Here is a 26405-nt window from a genome sequence, read left to right on the forward strand (position 1 = left end):
ACATTTTCATCATCTCAAAAGGAAACCTCATAGCCATTAAGCACTCACTACCCATTTCACTTCCTCAGACCTGGTAAACACTAATCTACTTTCTGTCCCTGTGGATTTACCTACTCAGATATTTCATATAAGTGGAATCATATAATATATGACCTTTTGGGTCTGTCTTCTTTCACTTAGCATAATCTTTTTGAAATTCATCTATGTTATAGCATATATCAGTACTTCAGTCCTTTTTAGGACTGAATAATATTCCATTGTATGGATATATTTGTTTGATTTCATTTATCCATTCATCCATTGAGAGACATTTGGGTTGTCTCCACCTTTTGGCTATTGTAAATAGTGCTGTCAGGAACACTTGTGTACAAACTTTTGTTTGAATACATGTTTTCTATTCTTTTGGGTACACACCTAGAAGTGGAATTGCTGGGACATACGGCAAATCTATGATTAGCTTTTTGAGGAATTGCCAAGCTGTTTTCTATACTGTTCACACCATTTAAATTTTTACCAGCAAAGTATGAGGGTTGCAAGTTCTCCACATCTTCACCAACAGTTGTTTTCTGTCTTGTATTGTTTTGTTTAAATTATACCGCCTAGTGGACCTGAATGGTACCTCATTGTGGTTTGATTTGCATTTTCCTAATGACTAATATTGAACATATCTTCATATACTTGTTGGACATTTGTATATCTTCTTTGGAAAAATGTCTATTCAAGTTGTTTGCCCATTTTGTAGTTGGGTTGTCTTTTTGTTGTTGAGTTGATACTAGCCCTTTATTGGATAAATGATTTGCAGATATTTCCCCCATCTGTAGGTTGTCTTTCACTTTCTTGATAGTGTCTACTGATGCACAAAAGTACTTAATTTGATATAACCCAATTAGCCTATTTTTTCTTTTGTTCTTGTGAATTTAATGTCATGTCTAAGAATCCATTACCAAATCCAAGGTTATGAACATTTACTTCTATGCTTTCCTCTAAGAGTTTTTATAACTCTTGCTCTTAAATTTGAGTTTTTTATTTATTTTGAAACTTTTTTGTGTGTTTTGTGTGAGGTTGAGGTCCAACTTGAATTTTTTCCATGAGAATATCTTGTTGTATCAGTAACATTCATTTGTTGAAGAAACTATCCTTTCCCTCACTGAATGGTCTTGGCACGCTTGTAAAAAAAAAAAAAAAAAATCAAATGACCCCCATATATAGATTTATTTCTGGGTTCTCAATTCTGTTCCATTGGTCTGTATATCTATGCTTATGCCAGTACCACATTATTTTAATTACTGTAGTTTTGTATTAAGTTTGGAAGTTGGGATGTATGAGTTCTCTTTATATATATGGTATGGAAGGCTGTTGGGATTTTGTTAAGATTACACTAAATTCGGGGGCGCCTGCATGGCTCAAAAGATTACACTAAATCCATAGATCACTTTGGAGAGTATTGCCATCTTAACAATATTAAATCTTTGAATCCATGAACACAGGTTGTTGTTCTGTTTTTTAGGAGTTCTTTAACTGCTTTTAGCAATTTTTTATAGTTTTCAATGTAGAAGTTCTTGCACCTCATTGGTTAAAATATTTAAGTATTTTTTTCAAATTTTAATTTACGTATAGCTGACATACAATATTGTATTAGTTTCAGATGGACAACATAGTGATTCGAGAGTTATATATATTATAAAATGCTCACCACAATGAGTGTAGTCACCATCTGCCATGTACAAGATTAGTGCATTATTGATGATATCCCCTGTGCTGTACTTTTCATCCCCATTTCTTATTTATTTTATACCTGGATGTCTGTAGCTCTTGATCTCCTTCACCTATTTTGCCCACCAGTCCCGCTCCCCTCTGGCAACCACCAATTTGTTCTCTGCTTCTGCTTTTTGTTTGTGTTTGTTCATTTGTTTTGATTTTTAGATTTCACATATAAGTGAAATAGTATGGTTTTTTTGGCTGAGTAATGTTCTGTTATATATACATATATATGTATGTATATCACATCTTTATACATTCATCTATTGATAGACACAGGTTGCTTCCATATCTTGGCTATTGTAAATAATACTACAATAAACTAATGGGTGCATATATCTTTGATTTAGTGTTTTTGTTTTCTTTGGGTAATACCTAGTAGTGGAATTACTAGATTGTATGGTATTTCTATTTTTAGTTTTTTGAGGATTCTCCATACTGTCTTCTATGGTGCTTGCATCAACTTACATTCCCACTAATGGGGCACAAGTGTTCCCTTTTTTCTACATCCTAGCCAATACTTTTTTTATATATATAATAATTTTTTAAGGATTTTTATTTATTCATTGAGAGAGAGAGAATGATAGAGAGAGAGCATGAGAGAGAGGAGGGTCAGAGGGAGAAACAGGCTCCCTGCTGAGCAGGGAGCCCAATGCGGGACTTGATCCCAGGACTCCAGGATCATAACCTGAGCCAAAGACAGTCGCTCAACCAACTGAGCCACCCAAGCTCCCCTAGCCAATACTTTTTATTTGTTGTCTTTTTGATAGTAACCATTCTGACAGGTGACAGATACCTCACTGTGACAGATACCTCACTGTGGTTTTGATTTGCATTTCCCTGAAATTAGTGATGTTGAGAAACTTTTCACATGTCTGTTGGCCATCTGTGTGTCTTCTTTGGAAAAATGTCTCTTTGGGTCCTCTGCCTAGGGTAATATATTTGGATATATATATATACATATATATATATATGTATATATATATATATATCACACCTTTATACATTCATCTATTGATAGACACTTAGGTTGCTTCCATATCTTGGCTATTGTAAATAATACTACAATTTATTTTATGAGGTCCTTCATAAAATAAATTGGAAAGTATTCTCTCCTCATCTACATTCTTTTTTTGTTTTTAAGATTTTTTTAATTTATTTATTTGAGAGAGAGCATGAGCAGGGGGAGGTGCAGAGGGAGAGGGAGAAGCAGGCTCTCTGCTGAGCAGGGAACCCGATGTGGGACTTGATCCCAGGACCCTGGGATCATGACCTGAGCTGAAGGCAGAGGCTTAACCATCTGAGCTACCCAGGCGCCCTATATTCTTGAAAAGATTGATAAAATTGGTTTTCTTTGTTCTGAAGTCTGCCTTGATGTTAATATATGCACTTCTTTTTTGATTTATGTTTACATATACTTTTTACTTTCAACTTGTCATTAATTTGAAGTGAATTTCTTGTAAGAAACAATGTTGGATTTTTTTTATCCATTATGCTTATCTCTTTTAATTGGTGTATTTTGACCATTGACATTTGAAATAATTACTGTTAGGGCTTCAGTCTGTCATTTTATTACTAGTTTCCTGATTGTTTCTCCTGTTTTCCAGTACTCTTTTCTTACTTTTCTGTCAGTCACATGAACATTTTTTAGGATTCCATCATAATTTATTTGTAGTATTTTTTTAAAGATTTATTTATTTATTTTAGAGAGAGAGGGGGAGCTTGTATGTGAGAGTTGGGGGAGGGGCCGAGGGAGACAATCTCAAGCAGGCTCCCAGCTGAGTGCCCAGCCTAACATGGGGCTTGATCTCACCAGTCATGAGATCATGACCTGAGCCAAACCAAGAGTCAGACGCTTAACCAACTGAGCCACCCAGGTGCCTCTGTGGTATTTTTGAATATATGGTTCTGTATGGTTTTCTCAGTGGTTGCTAAAAGTATCATTGTATACATACATAACTAATCATTGTGTACTGTTATCAACATTTTATCACTTCCAATGAATCTTACTTCCATTGAGGTTCATTTACCCTCCCACTTATAAAGTATAATTGTCTAAAGTGTTTTCTCTGTATACATTGAGCACCATATCAAAGGTTTTTAAATTTTGTTTTAGTCATCAAAAATGATTTGACATTCATGAGAAGTAGGATAGTCTATTATATTTATCCAAATTTTTACCCATGCCATTGTTCTTTCTTTATGAAAGTCCAGACTTTTTTTTGTCATCATTTCCTTTCTCTTTAGGGAACTTCCTTTAGCTACCCTTTAAGGGTAAAAATAAATCTTTTACTTTTCCTTCAACTAAAAATGTCTTTATTTTCCCTTCATCCTGAAGGAAAAAAATATAGGTTTGGCAGTTGATAGTTCTTTTCTTTCAGTACTTAAAATGTGTTGGGCCACTTTCTTCTGGCCTACATGGCTTCAGATGACAAACCCATTGTCTTTAGAATTGGTGTAACCATATAAGTAATGCATCTTTGCTCTCTGGTTGCTTTCAAGTTATTGTTGTTGTTGTTGTTTTATTCTTCAGTTTTCAGAGGCTTAACTATGATGTGTCTTAGAAATCATTTCTTTGGGTTTACTCTATTTGGGGTCCACTCAGTGTCTTAGTTAGCTTGGGTGGCTATAACATAATACCACAGACTAGGTGGCTTAAAGAACAAGCATTTATTACTCACAGTTCTGGAGGCTAGAGGTCCAAGATCAAAGTGCTGGATGATTCAGGGTCTAATGGGAGCCTGCTCCCTGTTTTGAGATGGCTTCTTGCTATATCCTCACATGGCAGAAAGAAAGATCATCTCTCTTGTGTCTTTTCTTATTAGGGCACTAATCCCATTTATGAGTGCTACACCTTCTATTACCTTCAGATATCATCACACTGGGGATGAGGGCTTCAACATGAATTGAGAGGGAACACAAACATTCAGTTTAATAGCACTAACTGTTTTTGAATTCATAGTTTTACATCTTTCACCAAATTCACCAAATTTGGGAAGTGTTCAGCCATTATTTTATTAAATATTGTTTCAGTCCCATTTCTCTCTCTTCTCCCTCTAAGACTCTGCTCTTTTGTTATTAGCCCACAGATCTCTGGGACTCTGTTTATTTTGTTTCAGTCTATTTCTCTGTTGTTCAGAATGAGCAAATTCTACTGATCTGACTTCAGGTTCAATGACTTTCTCCTCTGTCACCTCTATTCTACTACTGAGCCTATCAATTTTTTGTAAACTAGCAGGGTTTTTGTATCAGTATTGATACCTGTTTGGTTCTTTTTTTTATTTGTTTCAAGAAAATGTGTAACTGACTATTCAAGTACTTTTATAATGATTGCTTTACATTGTCAGATAATCCAGAATCTGATTCATCTCAGTGTTGATATGTTGTCTTTTTCATTCATTTTGTGATTTTCTTGTTTCTTTGTATAATGAGTGAGACTCTGCATTGTATTTTACCTTTTTTTTTTTTTTTTTTTTTAGCCGTCAGTCAAAAGCTGGGCACTCACTGCTTCATTGCAGCTGGGTAGAGTAGAAGTTCATCTCCCCCCTCAGGCCTGCTTACAACTTCCTGGTAAAAGTTGGCACCTCATTACTTCCAACATATAAATCGCCTCCCTGCTGGGCCCTGCCAACACATGGAGAGAGGAAACAAAGTAGAATGCCAGTTGGTCCTGCCTCTCTTCAGTTCCCCTGCCTCGTTGCCCAGTGGGTCTGGTGGCTCGTCTCTCCCATCTTTCTGACACAGAGACAGGTAGATATTAAAGTGGTGACAGGAGCAGGTAGATTTGCATGACATCATTCAGTCTCATTCATGCCAACTGTGGTAGATGATCACCCTGGCTGCACCCCACTGGCACCAGAGTAAGGGTGGTAAAAACTACTGGTGTCTCACCCCACCTCACATTGCCTTCTTGTCTAGTTCTTGCTGCATGAGGGTGTGGCTCAGCTCTCCACTGGACCCACTGACACTACCCTGGCAAGCAAAGTGGATCACCATTGCTTGCTTCCTCCAGGCAAGGGATGGAAGGTCAGCTCCCTGCTTGGCCTGCTAACACCACCTACGGGGAAAATTAGACTGCCACCTGGAAAAGAATGGAAACTTCCCACTCATTTCCATAGACACCACTGAGAGTGGGGACAACTAGAGCGTTACCTACTTCTGCTAGGTGCATGTTGGGAGTATAGCTCTGTGTTCAGCCCAACCAAACCACCTGAGAAGGGAGTTAAAGCATGCCATCTTCTTCTGTGAGATTGGAAAATGGGGTGAAAGATTGGTTCCCTGCTGGGCCCCATCTTCATTTCATGCTCTCTGTCCCTCTTGGTCCAAACAGGCAGTGATTTTGCTGTGATAATATTCTCAAGAACCTTTTGGGTCTCCCATGTATGTCATGGGGATTCACTCCATTAACCAAGAGGCTCTTCCAAAGATCTTTCCTCTCTCTATTTTTGGCTTCTTCTGATATGGCTAAGGGGATCTGTGAGTCGCATGCTTAGTGTCTTCAAAGATCCTTTTGTATAACTGGATACTCTTTCAATCTTTCTTGAGGTATTAGCAAAAGGTGAGGTCTAGACACTCTTAGCTTTTTCTCTAGACCTAGTTTTCTGAAAGTGATCTCTTAATTTTCATATTTTTTGCCATCTGGGTAAGCTGAGAATTTCCCAAATCATCAAGCCCCTGTTCCTTGTTTTTCAATAGTTCCTCCCTCAGTTTATCTCTTTCTCTTGTATTTTACCATAAGCAGCAAGAAGAAGACAAGCTATACTTTCAACACTTTGCTTAGAAATTTCCTCACCTAAATATCCAAGTTCATCATGTACCAGTTGTGTTTTCTACATAACTACAGGACACACTTCTGCTAAGTTTCCTACCACCAAATGACAAAGATCCTCTTTCCTCCAGTATCAAAAAAAAAAAAAAAAAGTTCTCTCATTTCCCTCTGAGCTCTCACTAGAGGAACCTTTAATGTCCATTTTCTACTAACAGTCTGTTCAAAACATCTTAGTTGTTCTCTAAAGCAATTTATGTTTTCTCTATCATGCTCTTCTCCCTCTGGAGCCCTCACTGCCAGGCATGACTTTAACACCCATGTTTCTACTAACAGTCTATTCAAGGCAATATAAACTTTTTCCTATCATGCTTTTCCAAATTCTTCCAGCCTCTGCCTGTTGCTCAATTCCAAAGTCACTTCCATGTTTTTAGGTGCTCGTTACAGTCACACTCCACGTCCAGGCACCAGAATCTCTACTTGTTTCCTATTTCTGCTATAACAAATTACCACAGATCTAACTGTTTATTTATTTTTTAAAGATTTTATTTATTTATTTGACAGAGAGACACGGCGACAGAGGGAACACAAGCAGGGGGAGTCAGAGAGGGAGAAGCAGGCTTCCCGTGGAGCAGGAAGCCCGATGTGGGGCTCGATCCCACGACCCTGGGATCATGACCTGAGCTGAAGGCAGCTGCCTAATGACTGAGCCACCCAGGCATCCCCAGATCTAACTGTTTAAAAGAACATAAACCTATGACCTTACAGCTCTGTATGTCAGAAGTCTGACATGGCCCTCACTGAGCTAAAATTACCACATCAGTAAAGGTGTGTTCCTTTCTTGAGGTGCTAAGGGAGAATCCATTTCCTTGTATTTTCCAGCTTCTGGAGGCTGCCCACATTCTTTGTCTCCTGACCACTTCTGCATCTTCAAAGTGACCAACATGGCATCTCTCTGACCATAGTTCTTTTTCTGACCTCAGCTGGGAAAGGTACTTTTAATGACTCAGGATCAGGTTGGGCCCACCTAGGTAATCTCCCCAACTCACAATCCTTAACCTTAACCACATCTGCAAAGTCAGTTTGCTTGGTAAGGTAACAGGCAGGAATTAGGATGTGTGTCCAGGGTATATTATTCTGCCTAGAACAGCCACCCTTCTCCTAATGTTTTAGCTAGGGAAAACAAGCTTTTCTTTGAGCTTTTCTTATTTGTGCCTGTTGTTGGTTCTGGGTTAGAGGCTTCTGCATTGCCTTGTCTGGGATATATGAGAGGCATAAGGAGACCCACATCACTCAGCACCCTGTTGCTTCTCAAGTCCTGGGGTCTCTAGATAGCCCACCTTCTTTCTACCTTCCAGTCTTTCTATGTTTGTTTGTTGTGTTATACCTAAGGAATTTAGTGGGAAGAGGAAGGACCTTGAAAGAATAGGGCTATTACCTCCTAGCAGAATCAGAAATCTCTAATAAAAGTTTGGTTTTTAAGAACTAAGCAGGTTTTGGGGGGCATGAGGGGGTCCCTAAGGCCAGTCACACATTCAGTGATGTGCTAGAAGTACTCCTGATACTCAGCATATAATCATATTTATGGGGAGGCTTACTGCAGTGAAAAGATATAGGACAGGATCAGCAAGGGAGAAAGACACATGTGACCCATGAAGTCTTCCCATGCTTTCTACCTTCTGTGAGGGTTCACACTGAGCTCGCTTCTTTCTCCAGCAGAAAAAAAAAAAAAATTGCAGTAACGTGTGCCTAATGCTTCTGTCCAGGGAAGTCCACTAGTCACTGAGTGCTTAAGGTTTTTATTGGAGGAGGCTGGTCACATGGTACTCCCTGCCTAACACATACCAAATTCCAGACTGTTAGAAGGAAAGCAGGTGTTTGGACTAAAGCACGTTATACAACTGGGAACTGTAACTACTCATTTTAATTAGCTCATAAATAAAAATTGTACAGATAGTCCAGGCACAGTGAACCCATCCTTATCAGTTATGGAATGGTTTGAGAGCTAAGTTTCCCGATGCCAGCTAAGAACCAACCTTGCACAGAGACGCCAGTAAAGATAACAGCTTCAGGTCTGCTGTTTGCTCTTTTCTACATATGAGTAACAAACTTATTTGAGATTTTATCAGATAGTACATCTAGACAACAACATAAATGGAACAGCCAAACACTTTAGGATCTCACAAAATACCACACCAGGGAATATGCAAACCTATAGCTGGGAATGGAAGGGAGAATGGGGTAAGATTCAGAAAGGGGGATAGTGTATTATATAAGGTCACTTTTTACAAAGTACTTTTACCATTTGACCATAATTCTCAGGGTGGAAAGTGAGAGTATAGGAGACAGTTATACATGAATAAAGTTCAGAGATACAAGTTGAACATACTACTTACAAATTTACAGTATTTTATATTTTGAAGTGAATATTTTGATGCAGGTGCTGTGGCAAACTAGCCATTTCAAATGGTTGCAACAAGTCAACCCATGAATCTAAACAGTTTTATTATAACAACAGTCTTGTGAGTTGGTTACTATGTGCCCTGTTTTACAGATGAAGAAGCTGAGATTCAGAGACACTAAGAAACTTGCCAAATTTTAAGGTCATACATTGGCAGAGATTAGATTTGAACCCCTATTTGTGTGTCTCCAAAGCCTTTTCTCTTTCTACTTGCATTGTTTTACATAGGTTATAGAATGATGAGATGAAACCACATATTTTTTATTGTAAGTTCTTGTTTTAATTAGCTAATATGTAAAAAAATAATGTTGGAAACTGTGTAACCACATAGGGCAGAAACAGATGCAGCATATTTAGTGTGGCACTTCCCTGGCTTCTCAATTCCCAATGGAAGTTGCACCTGCCAGAATCACTATATCACTGTCTGAAGAGGAGTATGAATCCGAGTCCTACTGAATCTGAGGAAATAGTTCAGTTCTTGATACACTACCATTTTTTCATGCGTAAGATTTATATCACCACTGGGGAGGAACTCACTTTAACAGTCAATGCATTTCAGTTTAAAGGTTCCCACCAACAGGCACATTCTTGTGTAAGACTCAAAAGCAGTGAGGACCCTGTGCTCCCACAGAGTATCTTTGCCTCCAGCACCCAGCATCTCAGAAAGCCCCTTCTCACTCCTCAGTGCCCTTGGTGTCTGGTGACTCAGTGTAGGCTAAGAATGCTTTCCTCCATGCTATTCTAACAAAGAGTGATTTGCCACTAATTTTGATGAGGAATCTATAAAGCATGAAACTAAATAGTTCCTTATTATTCACAGATTCCATATTTGTGAATTCACCTACTCACTAAAATTTATTTGTAACCCCAAATTCAGTACTCAAGGCCCTTGTGCGGTCATTCACAGACATGTGCAAAGCAGCAAATATTTGAGTCACTCAGTGCCAGGTTCTCAGCTCAGGTTGAACAAGGCGATACTCTTGTTCGTGTTTAAGCTCTTTTACTAAGCAAATGTCCTTTTTGTGGCCTATTTAGTACTATGTTTTTGGCATGTTTGTGCTTTTTGTTGGTGATTTTCCTGCTTAAAATGACTCCCAAACAGGGGCGCCTGGGTGGTTCAGTCATTAAGCGTCTGCCTTTTGGCTCAGGTCATGATCCCAGGGTTCTGGGATCAAGCCCCGCATTGAGCTCCCTGCTCAGCGGGAAGCCTGCTTCTCCCTCTTCCACTCCCCCTGCTTGTGTTCCCTCCCTTGCTGTGTCTCTTTCTGTCAAATAAATAAATAAAATCTTAAAAAAAAAATGACTTCCAAACATAGTGCTGAAGCGATGTCTAGTGTTCCTAAGCACAAGAAATCTGTGATTGCCTTACAGAGAAAATACATTTGTTCGATAAGCTTTGTTCAGGCATGAGTTCTACTGCTGGTGGCCATGAATTCAATGTTAATGAATTAATAATATGGTACATTCAGAAAAAAGGAAGTGGAAATTCACTGATCTGTATATAAAGTCATTCTAGAAAGTGCTAAGGTAACAGCTATAGTATAGTATGCTACAAATATGGAAAAGATGGAAAAAGCAGCTAAAATGTGGATGCATGAGAAGATGAACCATAAAAAAGTGTAGTGGGCACCATGTTGTAGGACTGAAAGCTGAGGAAATTTATGGTCACATTACCCAGGGTCAGGAAAATGTTAAACCTGAAAAAAAAAATTTAAACACCAGCTAAGTATTATACAAGAAAGGGGTTATGTGGAAGAGCAGGTTTTCAGTGCCAATGAGACTAGCTTATTTTATAAGGATGTTGACAAATTAAACTATGTAATGCAAATACTGTTTTGCCTGACAAAAATATTGTGACTAGAGCCTCACAGACACCTCACTATTTCTCCCAGGAGCAATGACTCAGTATTTGCTAATTCAGTGTTTTCAAAGGCTTTATAAAATATATGTAGCACAAATAATGAGAATCAACTGTAATTGAAAGACCACAGCTCCAGCAAGAGGGTATGCAGGAAAGCATGGGGATGTGTGGATATAAAGTAGTCATATTCAGTTGTGACTCAATTACTATATAATAACCTTTTTCCTGGATGATGCAGTCTCATTCCTGACCAGACTGAATTTACAGAATTACCTAGGTTTTGGACTCTTTTATCCATTCTGACAGGATGTTGTCCAGGTGTTTATCAAGGCACTATATTTTACCTACTTAAAAGACCTATAAGCTAGATATTGAAAATATTTTGATTAAGGTGAATATTAGTCTTATTTATTCAACATACTTTTAATTTTAAAAATAATGTGTGGAGCACTAACATACTAGGCATTGTTCTGGGTGGTAAGGATGTAAAAATCAAAGTACTACAATAGAGGAATGCAAGGAACCCAGGGGATCACAGCAGGGATGCTGAAGCCAGCCTGGCCATGTAGATGTCCCCTGGGCTGAGTCCTGAAAGATGTGTAGGTTTCTTAGGAAAGAAAGGAATGCAAGAAGGCTATTAGGGCAGAGAGAACATCCTTAGCACAAAGATATGGTAGAAACTTTAAGAAGTTGGCTTAACTAGTATATCAGGTATGAGGGGGAGTAGCAGGAGATGAAACAAAGGATTAGGTCAGGGCTGAGTTACAGAGCATTCTAGATGAAAAGCTTAGAGTTTGTCCTGTGGCCACTATGTGATGTGAGGCCACCGAAGGCTTTTAAGTGCAGAATCAATATGGGCACTTGATGCTAGCAACTGCACACTTTAAATAGGAAGCAGAGTAGAGGATGAATTTGGGGGAGACACAAGATATGAGGACCTGAATTAGGTGGTAGCCAGAACAAAATAATAAAAATTGTTCTAGTACTTATCAAGCATGTTCTAAGTGACAGTCACTAAGTGATTCAAATGAAGTAACACATTCATTCCTACAGATGCCATTAGATGCAAGTATTAATGTTATTTTCATTTTTCTAGTGAGAAAATAAAGGCATAAAAAAGTAAGCAGTTTGCCTAAGATCACATAATTAGCAGGTAGCAGGGGTACAATTCAAACCTAAGAAGTCTGGCCCCAGAGCCCATGTTTTAGCCATCACGTCATACATCCTCTCTAGGAGAAGTTTAGAGATATGTTTAAGAGATAAAATCTGTCAGATTTAGTTATTATTGGATGTGAGAGATGATAAAAAGGGAAGAATCTAATGTTTCCTTGGATTTCAGCTAAACAACTGAATAGATGAATAATACTAGCATTTCCTGAGAAAGGAGACACAGGAGGACCTGAGGTGTAAAGAAAGGGGTAGAATAATAAGAATGATTTGGTGCTAGTTCAGTCAGAGGTGCCTGTGGCTCATTCAAATGGATATATTCAGAAATCAGTGTTGGAATTATGAGGCTAAAGCTTAAGGAAAAGGTCATGGCTAAAATGGAGATTAAAAAGCCATGGAAAGTATATATTCTAGCAGAAAAGGAGACAGAACCCAGAACACCAACATGAATCATTACAAAGGAAGAAAAGCCAGGAGAAAAGGAAAATAGAATGGAAACAGTAGAATGGTCAGCAAAGTCAAATGAAACAGAAAGCACTGAAAGTGACTCACTGGATTTCACAGCATGAACTTAATTATTGAGCTTTGTAAAGTAGTGTGGGTATAGAGGTGTGGGCAGAAGTCAGAACAGCTGCATGAGGAATGAAGTGAGGAAAGTGGAGGAAGTGAAGCAGTGGAAATATATGGAAATACAGTTTTCTTTCAAAAAGGATAGCCCAGAAAATAAGGAGATTTGGGTCACCTAACATTACTTAACCTCTCTGAGCCTCAGTTTCCTCATCTGTAAAATGGAGATATTAACATCTTTCTATCTTGTTGGCTTGTTGTAGGGATTAAATTAGAAATGATGAACAAATTGTGCAGTACATGCCAGACACATATAAAGTGCTTAATGAAAGCTATTCCCTTCCTCTCTATCAACCCCTTCCTGAAAAATGAGCTTGATTCAGAGCCATATGTTAGGATGAAACATGAAGACAGTCTCTTTCCTCAGGAAGCTTACAGTCTAGCTAGAGTGCCAACACAGTAATAAAATGTATATTTTAATTCGGTGTACATAAAACCATAGAGATATATACTGCAATACAGATGTTGTAGTTATATCAACAAAATGCTGTTAACAGAAAGGAGATGTGGGTGATTCTGTTTGGAGGGATCATGGAAAATACCTTGCAGACAGAGAGATACTTGCCTGAAGAATTGATAAAATTTCACTGGGGGAGGCATTTCAAGCAGAGAGAATAGCAAAATGGAGAGCATGGTAAGGGAAGGCAGTCCAAGATGGTGGTGTAAGAACCTGAACTCACTTCCTCCTGTGCACACCAAATCTACAGCTACATGTGAAACAATTCCCTCTGAAAAAGAGAACTGAAAACTAGCTGAAATGCTCCTCCACAACAAAAGATTAAAAAGACCACATGGAGATGAGTAGGAGAGGCAGAGACATAGTCTCTCCAAAATCCCCACCCCAGAAACAGTGACACCCAATAGGAAGGGACCTCACAAGTCCAGAGTTTCTCTCTCCCAAAGAAGGGAGGGGTTTGTGCCCCACATCAAGCACCCAAACCTTGGAACCTGCACCAGAAAGATGAGCCCCCAAAACGTCTGGCTTAGACAACCAATGGGGCTTACATCCAAGCGACCCAAAGGACTATAGGAAATGGAGATACTCATTTTAAGGGACTTAAATGCAGTCTCACTTGCCCCAGGAACAAGTGCAAAATCAGCAGTTTGAAAACCACCTATACTACACATGACGGGGATCCATTTGCTAAACTTAAACATCTGCTGGAGGACCAACAGACAGTTGGGACTATAAGGGCCAGCAGGGTATATGATTACAGCCCCACAAGACTGTATATATTTACATACTTTGAAAGCTACTGCCTGAGGGTCAGACTTCCAATCAGTCTGAAACTAGGTGCTGAGATCCCTCTCCTTGGATCATGACAGGTCTTGGTGCATCTTCGACAATGGGAACCTATCAAGAATAAGTCCAACTACTTAGACAACCACAAATGTTCAAAAGACAACCAAGAATTAGGGCATGATTGAATAATAAATTTCATCACCTACACAAAGCCACTCCTTCAAGACTAGTAGAAGTATCTCTTTTGCATAATACATAGAAGCAAATACAGAGAGTCAAGCACAATGAGGAAACAGAAGAGTATGTTCCAAGCAAAAGAAGAAGATAAAACCTCAAAAAGACCTCAATGAAAAAGATGTAAGATATCTACCTGTTAAATAATTCAAAGTAATGGTCATAAAGATGCTCACTAAACTTGGGAGAAGAATGAATGAACAAAATGAGAACTTAAGGAGATAGAAAATATAAGAAAGTACCAAACAGAAGTCACAGAGCTGAAGAATACTGAACTGAATTGAAAAACATGCTAGAGGGGTTCAACAGCAGACTGAATCTAAAGAATCAGTGATCTAGGGCGCCTGGGTGGCTCAGTTGGTTGAGCGACTGCCTCCGCCCTCTCATGTGCGCGCGCTCTCTCTCTCTCTCTCATTCTCTCTGTCTCAAATAAATAAATAAAAATAAATAAATAAAAAAAATAAATCATTCCCAGGGAGAATCCTAACACATTAAAAAAAAAAAAAAAATCAGTGATCTAGAAACCAGGGCAGTGGAACTCACCCAAACAGAGCAGTAAAAACAAACAAAAAATTTTAAAATGTGAAGATAGTTTAAGGGATCTGTGGAACAACATCAAGTGGGATAATATTCACATTACAAGGGTCCAAGAAGGAGAAGAGAGAGAGAAAGAAGCAGAAAACTTATTTCAAGAAATAATGACTGAAAACTTCCTATAATCTGGGAAAACAAACAGACATCCAGATCCAGGAGGCCTACAAAGCTCCCAAAAAGATGAATCCAAAAATATCCACATCAAGACACATTACAATTAAAATGTCAAAAGTTAAAGAGAGAGTCTTAATGCCAACAAGAGAAAAACAACTTGTTTTGTACAGGGGAATCCCCATAAGGCTATCACCAGATTCCTCAGCAAGAATTTTGCAGTTCCAAAGACAATGGCAATATATATTGAAAATTCTGAGACAGGAAAAAAAAACTTTCAACCAAGACTATTCTACCCAGCAAGGTTATCATTCAGAATTGAAGAAGAAATAAAGTTTTTCAGACAAACAAAAGGTAAACAAGCCTATCACCACAAAACTGGCCTTACAAGAAGGATAAATGGGACTTCTTTGAGCTGAAAAGAAAAGGCACTATTTAGTAACAAGAAAATATATGAAAGTAAAAGTCACAATAGTAAATTTAAATATATAGTAAAGGTAAAGGCTAATAGACTTATTAGCCACTTATAAAGCTAGTATGAAAGTTAAAAGACAAAAATAGGAAAATTAACTATACAGTACTTAGTTAAGGGATACAAAAAAAGATGTAAAATGAGATATCAAAAATGGTGTTGGTGGGGAGTAAAATGTAGATTTACAATGGATTCAAACTTAAATTGCTGTCAACTTAAAATAGACTGTTATATATATAGGATGTATATATATGTGTGTGTGTGTATATATATATGCAGCACAGTAGTACCAAAATATATAAGGAAAATATTAACAGACCTAAAGGGAGAAATTGACAGCAATACAATAATAGTCAGAGACTTTAACACAGCACTTACATCAATGGATAGGTCATCTGAACAAAATCAATAAGGAAACATTGGCCTTCAACAACAAACTGCACATGATGGACTTAACAGATATATACAGAACAGCTTGTGGGGCAGTATTCATATACCCATTGTAAATTCCACCCAAAAGCAGCAGAATACACATTCTTCACAAGTGTACATAGAACATTCTCCAGGATAGATCACAGGTTAGGCCACAAAACAAGTCTCAATAATTTTAAGAATGAAATCATATCAAGCTTCTTTTCTGACCACACTGGTAGGAAACTAGACATCAATTCAAGGAAGAAACCTGGAAAAAATCACAAATAATCAGTGACTACACAACGTGCTACTGGAAAACCAATGGGACAATGAAGAAATCAAAAGAAAAATTAAAAAACACCTCAAGACAAATAAAAGGAAACACAACATTCCAAAATCTGTGGGATACAGGAAAAGTGGTTTTAAGAGGGAACTTCATAGCATACAGGCCTACTTCAAAAAACAAGAATAATCTCAAATGAACAATCAAACTATATACCTGAAGGAATTAGGCAAAGAACAAATGAAGTACAAAATTACTAGGAGGGAAGAAATAATAAAAATCACAGCAGAAATAGAGACTAAAAGACAGTAGAAAAGATCAATGAAACTAAGGGCTGGTTCTCTAAATAGATAAACAAAACTGACAAACGATTAGCCGGGCTCACCAAGAAAAAAAAAAAAAAGAGGGCTCAAATCAATACATAAAATGAAAGAAATGAAAGAGACATTGCAACTGATACCACAGAAATACAATCATAGGAGACTACTATGAACATTTATGCACCAACAAATTGGACAACCTAGGAGAAATAGATAAATTCCTAGAAATATGCGGTCTTCCAAGACTGCATCGTGAAGAAATAGAAAATTTGAATAGACTGATTATTAGTAAGGAGACTGAACAGTAATCAAAACGCTCCCACAAACAAAAATTCAAGACCAGATAACTTTGCTGGTGAATTCCACCAAACATCCAAAGAAGATTTAATACCTATCCTTTCCAAAATCTTCCAAAAAATTAAAAAGAAAGGAATACTTCCAAACTCATTTTACAAAGCCAGCGTTTTCCTGATCCCAAAACCAAAAACACCATAAGAAAGGAAAATTACATGCCAATATCCCTAATGAACAAAGATGTAAAAATCTCCAATAAAATTTTGAAGCAAACCAAATATCACAATACATTAAAAGGATCATACACCATGACCAAGTGAGATTTATTCCAAGGATGTGAGGATGGTTCAAAATTGGCAAACCACTGGGGTATGGAAGGAACATGCCTTACCATAATAGAGACCATATAGAACAAGCCCACAGCTAATATCATACTCAATGGTGAAAAGGTGAAAACTTTCTAAGACAGTAACAAGACTAGGATACCCAATGTCACTACTTTTATTCACCATAGAACTGGAAGTCCTAGCCAGAGGAATTAGGCAAGAGAAAGAAATAGAAGATATATAAATCAGGAAAAATAAAACTCACTTTTTGCAGGCAACATGGTATTATATATATAGAAAGCCCTAAAGACTCCACCAAAAAAACTGTTAGAATAAACATTCAGTAAAGTTGCAGGGCACAATATCAATATAAAAAAAAGTTGATTGCATTCTATATACTTACAACAAACTATCAGGAAGAGAAATTGAGAAAACAATCACATTTACAATTGCATCAAAAAGAACTAAATCCCTAGGAATAATTTAACCAAGGAGGTGAAAGACCTGTGCACTAAATTATAAAACATTAATAAAAGAAATAAAAAAGACACAAATAAATGGAAAGATATACCATGCTTTGTTTGTGGATTGGAAGAATTAATATTGTTAAATGTCCATATTACCCAAAGCAATCTACAGATTCAATGCAATCACTATCAAAATTCCAATGGCATTTTTCACAGAAACATTGTATTGAATTCCATTGTATACAATATCTTCTTTATCCATTCATCTATCAAAGGAAACCTGGGTTATTTCCATATCTTGGCTATTATAAGTAACACTGCAATAAACATAGGGTATTTTTCACAGGACTAGAACCAAAAAAAAATCCTAAAATTTGTATGGAACCATAAAAGAATAGCCAAAGCTATCTTGAGAAAGAACAAAACTAGATATAAATACACAGTGGAATATTACTTAGCCATAAAAGAAAATGACATCTTGCCATTTGTGACAACATGGATGGACCTTAAGGGAATTATGCTAAACAAAGTAAGTCAGACATAGAAAGATAAATACTGTATAATTTCACTTATATGTGGAATCTAAAGAACAAAACAAAACTCATAGGTACAGAAAACAGAATTGGTGTTTGCTGAGGGGAAGTGTTAGAAAGCAGGCAAAACAGGTAAAGGGGACCAACACGTACAAACTTCCAGTAATAAAATAAATAAGTCTTGGGGATATAATATTCAGCATGGTGACTATAGTCAATAATATTATAGCACATACTTGAAATTTTCCAAGAAAGTAAATCCTAAAATTATCTTTGTATGAAGACAGATGGTAACTAGATTTATGCAGCGATCACTTTGCAATGTATATAAATATCAAATCATTATGTTGTATACCTGAAATCAACATGATGTTATATGTCAATTATACCTCTATAGTTTTTTTAAGAGCATAGTAGTATGGAATTCATGGAGTACCAAGGGTAGTGAGTGGTAGGTCCTTGATGCCTTAGAAAGGCAGAAAACAGGGGTTGTTGTAGTGGCTAGAGGACAGAATGTGAAAAACTTGGCCCATGTCAGTCAATCTTGACAGTCTTTTAGGGCTTTAATAGGGGAGTGGCATGACAGATCTGGTGTGGAGCAAGGAGAGAAGATTTAAGAGAATGTTTTAGTAATCCATATGAAAGATTAAAGTTTTGTGAAAATGATATAGTCACCAGCTTACATGCCTGTTTTTAAAAATCAGATGTGATTTGGCCACCATGTAAACATGTACAGGGTCCGTTTCCTCTTAACCAAGATTAAAGTAGATTTCTAGGGAGTTCTAAGTCTGAGATTCTGTGATTTTAACAGGTTTGGGGGCCTAAGAGAGAATTCTGATAATTTAATAGGAAGTGGGGATTATATACTAGTTGAGTCAAATAATGCTCTGCTAGTTTCTACAATTAAACACAAAAAGATACAGGTATAATTACCAAAAGAGTGTGATGAAGAATAATACAGTATAGCTTGAAAGAATCAGAACCTAGGAATAAAAACATATGTTGGAGGAATCGGAACACTGAATCACAGTTCTTAAAGTGTAGTTGCTTTACTACCTGGATTATTTTGAAGTATGTTGCTTAATTTCTAAGTAGGTGAAGACTCTCCAATTACCTTTCTATCACTGATTTCTAGTGTAATTCCATTTTGGTCAGAGAAGCATATTCTGTATGATTTCAATCCTTTTAAACTTGTTGTTGTTGTTACTGTTACTATTATCATGATCACCAAGGATCTAGTCTCTCAGTGAATATTCTGTGTGCACTTGAAAACAATGCATATTCTGTGATTGTTGGATGGACTACTCTGTAATTGTCAGTTCCAGTTGGTGGATGGTGTTGTTTCCTTCACCTGTCCCCTTGCTGTGTTTGTTTGTTTGTTTGTTTTCCTATTGATTACCGTGGTAGAAGTGTTAAAGTACCCAACCATAATTCTAGTTCTCCTTTAAATTGTATCAGGTTTTATCGCTTCTCAGCCTTTTGGCTAAGATCAAGTGTAAATTGTATCAGGTTTTGCTTCATATATTTTGAAGGTCTGTGATTAGATGCATACCTCTTTAGGCTTGTCTTGTCTTCTTGATGAATTCACCCTCTTGTTATATGTATAATGTCCTCTTGTATCCCTGGTAATTTTCCTTACTCTGAAGTCTGTCATGTCTGATATTAGTGTAACGACTCAAGTTTTCTTTTGATTAGTGTTTGTGTGGCATATGTGTTCCATCCTTTTACTTTTTACCCACCTTCATTATTATTTTGAAAGTGGATTTCTTATGATAGCATATTGTAAGGATTTTTTTCTTTAATCCATTTTGAAAATCTCTTTATGTGTTCTGAGTATTTAAATTTAATGTAATTAGTGATGTGTTTGGATTTAGATCTACCATGTTCTCTGCTTGTTCCTCTGGTTCATTGCTGTTTCCTTTTACTGTCTTTCGGATTATTTGGGTACTTTTTAGTTTTTAATTTTAACTTACCTGTTGAGTTTTTTACACTATATATTGTTATGTGTTTTTTTCTTAATAGCCACTGTAGGGAATAATATACATCTTTAACTTTTCATAGTCCACTTTTTATAACTGGTTATTTTACTATTATGAAACCTCCCACCATATAGGTCCCTTTAGTCCCCCCTTAATGCTGTAGTTGTTATGTGCCATCTGCATATATTGAAAACCTCATCAGACAATAATGTAATTTTTGCTTTTAACTGTCAAACATACTTTAAAGAACTTAGAGGGGAAAAATAGCCCATTACACTTACCTATATATTCTGTTTATATTGCTCTTCCTTCAGTTCCTGAATTTTGAAATTTCCCTCTGGTATGATATTCCTTTGTATGAAGATCTTCTTCAAATTGTCTTCAGAGCAGGTCTGCTAGCTATGAATTTTCTTTGTTTTCTTCATGTAAGAATATATTTATTTCACCTTCTTCTCTAAAATATTTTTTTGTTGGATATAGAATTCTGGGTTGACAGTTGGTGCTGCATTTAAAAAGTAGTGTTCCACTTCTTTCTGGCCTCCACAAGAAATCTATAGTCATTTGAAGGATTGTTCCCTTATATATATGATTTGTTGTTAGTTTCTGGCTGCTTACAAGATTTTTTCATTGTCTCTAGTCTTTATTAGTTTGATTATGGTGTGATGGGCATTGATTTTCTCGGGTTTTCCTGTTTGAAGTTTGCTGAGCTTCTTGTACTATAAGTTAAGATTTTTCACTACATCTAGAATCTTTCCAGAAATTCCTTGATATTGTTCTGCAACCACACTTCCTCTTCTTCTGGGTCTCTGATGGCAGAATGTTAGATGTTTCTTGTTGTCTTACAGGTCCCTGCGGCTCTGTTTATTTTTTCCAATATGTTTTCCTCTCTGCTCTTCAGACTGGATAATTTCTTTTAAGCTATTTAGTTTACTGATTCTTTCCTCAATCATCTTATTTTGTAATTGAACTACACCAATGAATTTTTTATTTCAGTTATTATATTTCTGAGTTCTAATGTTTCCATTGCATTCTTTATTTCATCTATATTTGACCCCTGAGCAATACAGGAGTTAGGGGTGACAATCCCCCACACAATCAAAAATCCACATAACTTTTGATGCCTCCAAAATTTACTAATAGCCTACTGTTGACCAGAAGCCTTGCTGATAAGTAGTCAATTAACACATATTATTTATGTCATATGTATTATATACTTTATTCTTAAAACAAAGTAAGCTAGAGAAAAGAAAATGTTATTAAGAGAATCATAAGGAAAAGAAAATACATTTACAGTATTGTAGTTATTTTTTTAAAATCCACCTATAAGGGGGTACCTGGGTGGCTCAGTTGGTTGGGTATCTGCCTTCAGCTCAGGTCGTGATCTCAGGGTCCTGGGATCAAGCCCTGCATCGGGCTCCCTGATCAGCAGGGGCCTGCTTCTCCCTCTGCCCCTCCCCACTGCTTGTGCTCTCTCTCTCTCTGTCTCAAATAAATAAAAATCTTAAAAAAAATAATAAAGCCAATAAGCACACATGTGCAGGTCAAACCTGTGTTTTTCAAGTGTCAGCTATATCTCCCTGATGTTATTTTCCATTCATTCCAAGCGTGTTCACCCTTACTTCTTAGAGCATGGTTATATGAGCTGCTTTAAAGTCTTTGATAATTTCAACAACCATGTCATCTTGGTGTTGAGATCTGTCAGTTGTCCTTTCCCTTATACTTTATTGAGATTTTCATAGTTGTTTGTATGTTAAGTAATTTTGAATATCTTGGACATTTTGAATACTATGTTATGAGACTCTGGGCCTTATTTAGTTGCTATGGAGAACAATGACTAGTACATTTTTCAGGCAGTTGAATCCAATTTAGATTACAAGTTCTTACTGACCTTCAGAGGCTATGTTTCTTATGTCAGTTCAGTTTTCAAGTTGTTTTCAGTGTTATTCGGATATTGTGGATCACTCAGTGACCAGTCTGGGACCTGTAAAATGTTCTATTCCATAGTCCAGTTCTCAAAAACTTTAGTATTCTGTTTAGGGTCAGATCTACCCATGCATAGTTTGGGGTAAGTCCAAGAGCTTATAAACAACTTTTTGGGATCATTTTCTTGAGCTCCTTCTTCTCTGCATTCTTCCAGACACTTCTTGGTCCCAGGAGCCCCCACATTCCTGGTTTTTTCTGCAAGAAAGCTGGCTTTTGTTTTCCCACTTTGTCATACACTTCCTGCAATTCTCTCTGCCTCTGGAGCCAAGTGACAGGAGGATAGAGAGAGAAAAATGAAACAGGATTCTCCTGCCATCCCATGCTCTTGGGACCACAGTTCCTCAGGTCATAAAGGATTCCCCTTCCTCAGAGTTTTATGTGCCTACCTGACCAACACTGCCATACTATAATGGAATTTCCTGGAAATCTGGGGTGGGAGGAGAACAACAGAGAAGATTTACCCCATTTGTTCATACTCTTTAGGGGCCCCTTTTCCTTATCTTCAGACCAGAGAGGGCTTCTTTTGGAGTCCTTTTTATCCATACTGTTTCAAGCTGCTGCTGCTGAGTTCAGACCACAGGATATCACAGGAACAACAAAAGAATTTTCTAAGCACACTTGCTCAATCATGTGAGGGATATGAAAGAAAAGGAAAGGGAACAACATTTATTTGAATACATACCAAAATTTTTAAGTTAATACAATAACTTTACAAAGTAGATAAAACTGGAAGGGGCCAATTTTATCTCTGGATGATGATAAAGAAAGGGACAGTATCCCGTCTTCCCAAGACCCTATGCATCACTGGTTCTTACAGTTTGAAAGGTAAGGTCTATCTCATAATTATGATATGTTAGGGACTTTATGAGCTGAATTTTAATTAAGCACTCCTAGAAGAAAATGTTTTGGTCAAAACTAACAGTTATGCTTTTGGAGAACTGTGGGGCTGTGTGACTGAGCAGCTGGGGGAGATTCAGGGTATTGGAGACTTTTTCAATAGTCCTCATTTTATATTGTTGAATGACAACCTATTCTGCCAGAATTACCACATATGGCCACATACGTTGTAGACTCTGGGAGAAGTTTTATGGGGTTTATTTTCTCATGGATTTTGATGTGAACAGAACCTCCTGAAGCTGTGTACATTTTGGCTGTGTGCCCTACTCACAGCAAAAATCCTGGATAATGAAAAGGTATGATGTAGTAATGACAGTATATCATCTCTTTTCCTCATTTACTCTCTGCCTCTTTCCTACTTTCCCAGTGTTGGAGGAAGATGACCATTACCTCTCCAGAGTCTTTGAGTCTCGCTAGAAGAAGCCATCCATTCTCCCAGAGTGCCCCAACAGGATTGAACTGCATGGGCTGGCCAGAGTACATACTTGACACTGGTGAGTTATGTTCCTCTCTTTTCTGTTTTATACTCTAATATCCCAGAAAGAAGGACAAGAAGTGAGAGAGTGTTGTTGACTGCTATGTTTGTCTGACAGAAGTAGCTTAAAGGTGAGACAGATAAACCAGTGTCTCTTATCCCTTCAATTAGAAAGAGGTCCCTAGCACCCCGAGAAAGGGAATTCTTGGCTTGGAGAAGACTCAATTATTGAATCCCCAAACCTGTCTCTCTTTGTTTATTTTAAGCAGAACTAATGACCACCTCTTGGGTCTTGTAATAGGACATAATTTGCAGAAGAAATAATCATAGAGAGTTGTCTCCTAATCTAGAATGTAACTTGAGTGTTTTCCCTTCTGAGGGACAAGCCTCTTCTAGTTTTATGGCCACTTCTGTGAGTCCATTTCCCAAATCTATAGCAAACAGCCTCACATCACATATTTGGCCATAAAAGGGCTGGCCTTTGTGCCAGAAGGAAGCTGGGCCTCAGGGAGATCCAGGATAGGGCATCCTTATACACAGCCACCACCTGTCCTAGACCTAACCCAGGAGAGGCTGGATATGCTGAAAATGCTCAAGGGCTTCTGGTGGGAGGACAGGTATTAGGTCTTGAGTGAGTGCAGATTATATTAGATGGCAAAATTACTGTCTGAAAGCTGGCTAGAGGGGGAAGCCAAATATGGTGTTTATGAAGGATAAAGAATGGTAAAGCCCTAGACAGGATTAAAAAGACAAACTAGCTACACCTGTCAAACATGTACTGTGTCAAGACCTGGGGAGTGGGAACAGGACTGGCATTCAAGGCAAAAGATGATAGGAGCAGAGGGACCAGGCTCTGAACATCAGAGTATGGCATATGCCATCCTGAGGAAGGTAACTCTGATGTAGACCTGAGTCCTGAGCTTTGAATCCAACTCAGCGCATACTGGGTGCTGGTCCTGGGGGAAATGACTGCTCTGATTAGCTGGTGGACATTATTGTTTTCCATTAGCAAATGTATGTGCTTATGCTGCATCGTGCAGTAGACTTTTATTCTTTCCCAGGTATGGTTGTGATCTTAAATTTACAATGAGAAAAGTCATGAAAAGGTATTTGACAACGGCTGAAAGAATCTTTTCAAGGGAAAAAAAAGATATTTCTAACATAGCTCTTCATTAAGTCATGGGATTATTTAGAGGCTCATGGAAGGGTCCATAATGGGTTAGAGTAGCATTTTTCCAGCAATAATCCTCAAGGCTGATTTTGGCCCTTGAAGTTAGAACTTTCTTACAAAGCCAAAGCTTAATAATCACATAGTCCTATTATTTCAGAAGTTCATTTGAATTAATTGACAGGTGAATTTATTGCAGAGTAAGAAATTAAAAAAACTCAGTCACACATTTGTCCTGGTATGTTTGCATATCAAGAATACTGGTCTGGATGTTCAGGGCCCTGGCTCTAGCTGCACTTGATAGGGGTATGAGAAATTGGGCACATCCCTCTGTTTCTCTGTACTTCAGATTCCTTTATTATTCAAAAATGGAGTGATAATTCCTGCTTTCCCATTTCACTGGGTTAATATGAGGGTCAAGTTAATATGGGCTTGGGTCTCTGCAATTTACCTTAGAAAAGCCTTCTTTTCTTTAATTATTGCTTCTACTCCAACTGTTCTGTTCCAAACTTCTGAGATTTCTACTTTCTATAGATTATATTTCCAGTTTTATCCTTGGAACCTCTCTCATCATTTTCATTTTTTTTTTACCTCTTTTTCCTCTTAGTTCTGGGAGAATTTCTTAGTTTTTTTTCTTGTTTTATCTGTTAATTGCCTTCATTGGGATTTGTGATTTAATGATCACACTTTTAATCTTCATTAAATCTTTCCAATATCCTCTAGAAGCTTGTTAAAAACAGAAAATAGAGAATTTTGTAAAAATTTTCTCCTTTTCATGTTTTATGAATTCATTTCCAAATTCATCTGCATTTCTTTTGACTAGTAGTTTTTCTTTAGGTAAAATTTCTCTATTGGCTTATCCTTACAGAATCAGTCCTTCGCCAGCAAGGGCTTGTTATCATGTAGCACTGGAGGCAGCACCCTTTCAGAGACTGTTATAGGTTCCTGTTAAAATCCTTTAAACACGGCTTATTAGGAAGTAAAAAGTTAAGCTTTCCTATAACATATATCACAAGTTCAGTCACCTTGGAGGGAGCTGTAAACATTTCCAGCTGAAAGCTTTGCCTCTTGCCAGTATTTCCTTTCTATGTCTGGAGAAGTAGCCTAGGAGTAGCCAAGAATTAGCCTGATGTGGGAGCATGCCACCCTCTGCCCCACAAGTTGGTGCCCAGGATAAATTGCTCCACATCCACTCCTCTCTTGGTGGAGCCAGTAGAGCCAGATACAACTCTTCAAGTCGCCAGCACAGCAGATGCACACAGCATCACATAAAGACCTCTGCACCTCCAGAGCCCATGCCTATGACTTAGGAAGGGTTGGCAGGGTTCTACCAGGCATTTCCCTACTTGCCTTCTGGCTGCATTGCTATTTCAAAGTTATGGGTGACTTCTTTCTTTAGGCCAGTTATATCTTTACTGTATCTTGTGGCTGAATTTGTCTATTTTTTAAACAGCTTTATCAAGATATAATTCACATACCATACAATTCACCCATTTAAAGTATACAATTCAGATTTTTAGTCTATTCACATACATCACAAATTTCCCTATTCTGGATTTTCATGTGAATGGAATCATGTAAGACCTGGTCTTTTGTGACTGGCTTTTTTCATTTAGAATAATGTTTTCAACGTTCTTCTATGTTGTCACACGTATCATTCCTTTTGAGGACTGAGTAATATTCCATTGTATAGCTGTACCATAATTTATTTATCTGTTCATCTGCTGGTGGACATTTGGCTTGTTTCCAACTTTTCGCTATTATGAATAATGCTGCTATAAAAATTCATGTACAAGTTTTAGTGAAGACATATGGTTTCATCCATATACATTGGAGTATAACTGGTGGGTCAGATGTTAACTCTATCTTGAATCATTTGAAGAACTGCTAACCTATGTTCTAAAGCAGCTGCCCCACTTTACATTCCCACCACCAGTGTAATTTCTCCAACATCCACATCTTAACCCACACTT

General features: G+C 37.5%; 1 protein-coding gene across 3 annotated transcripts in view; it reads left to right on the forward strand.

Annotated features, from left to right (window-relative positions):
• Positions 1-26405, forward strand: part of ARHGEF4 (Rho guanine nucleotide exchange factor 4) — a 253138-nt gene that overhangs the window by 129523 nt on the left and 97210 nt on the right. For all 3 annotated transcript variants that reach the window (XM_027588386.1, XM_027588387.1, XM_027588388.1), the window contains exon 4: positions 23157-23283. In XM_027588386.1, the coding sequence (XP_027444187.1) occupies positions 23157-23283 (127 nt within the window). The remainder of the gene's footprint in view (positions 1-23156; positions 23284-26405) is intronic.

This window comes from Zalophus californianus, chromosome 3, assembly GCF_009762305.2.
Source record: "Zalophus californianus isolate mZalCal1 chromosome 3, mZalCal1.pri.v2, whole genome shotgun sequence".
NCBI classification, from domain to species: domain Eukaryota; kingdom Metazoa; phylum Chordata; class Mammalia; order Carnivora; family Otariidae; genus Zalophus; species Zalophus californianus.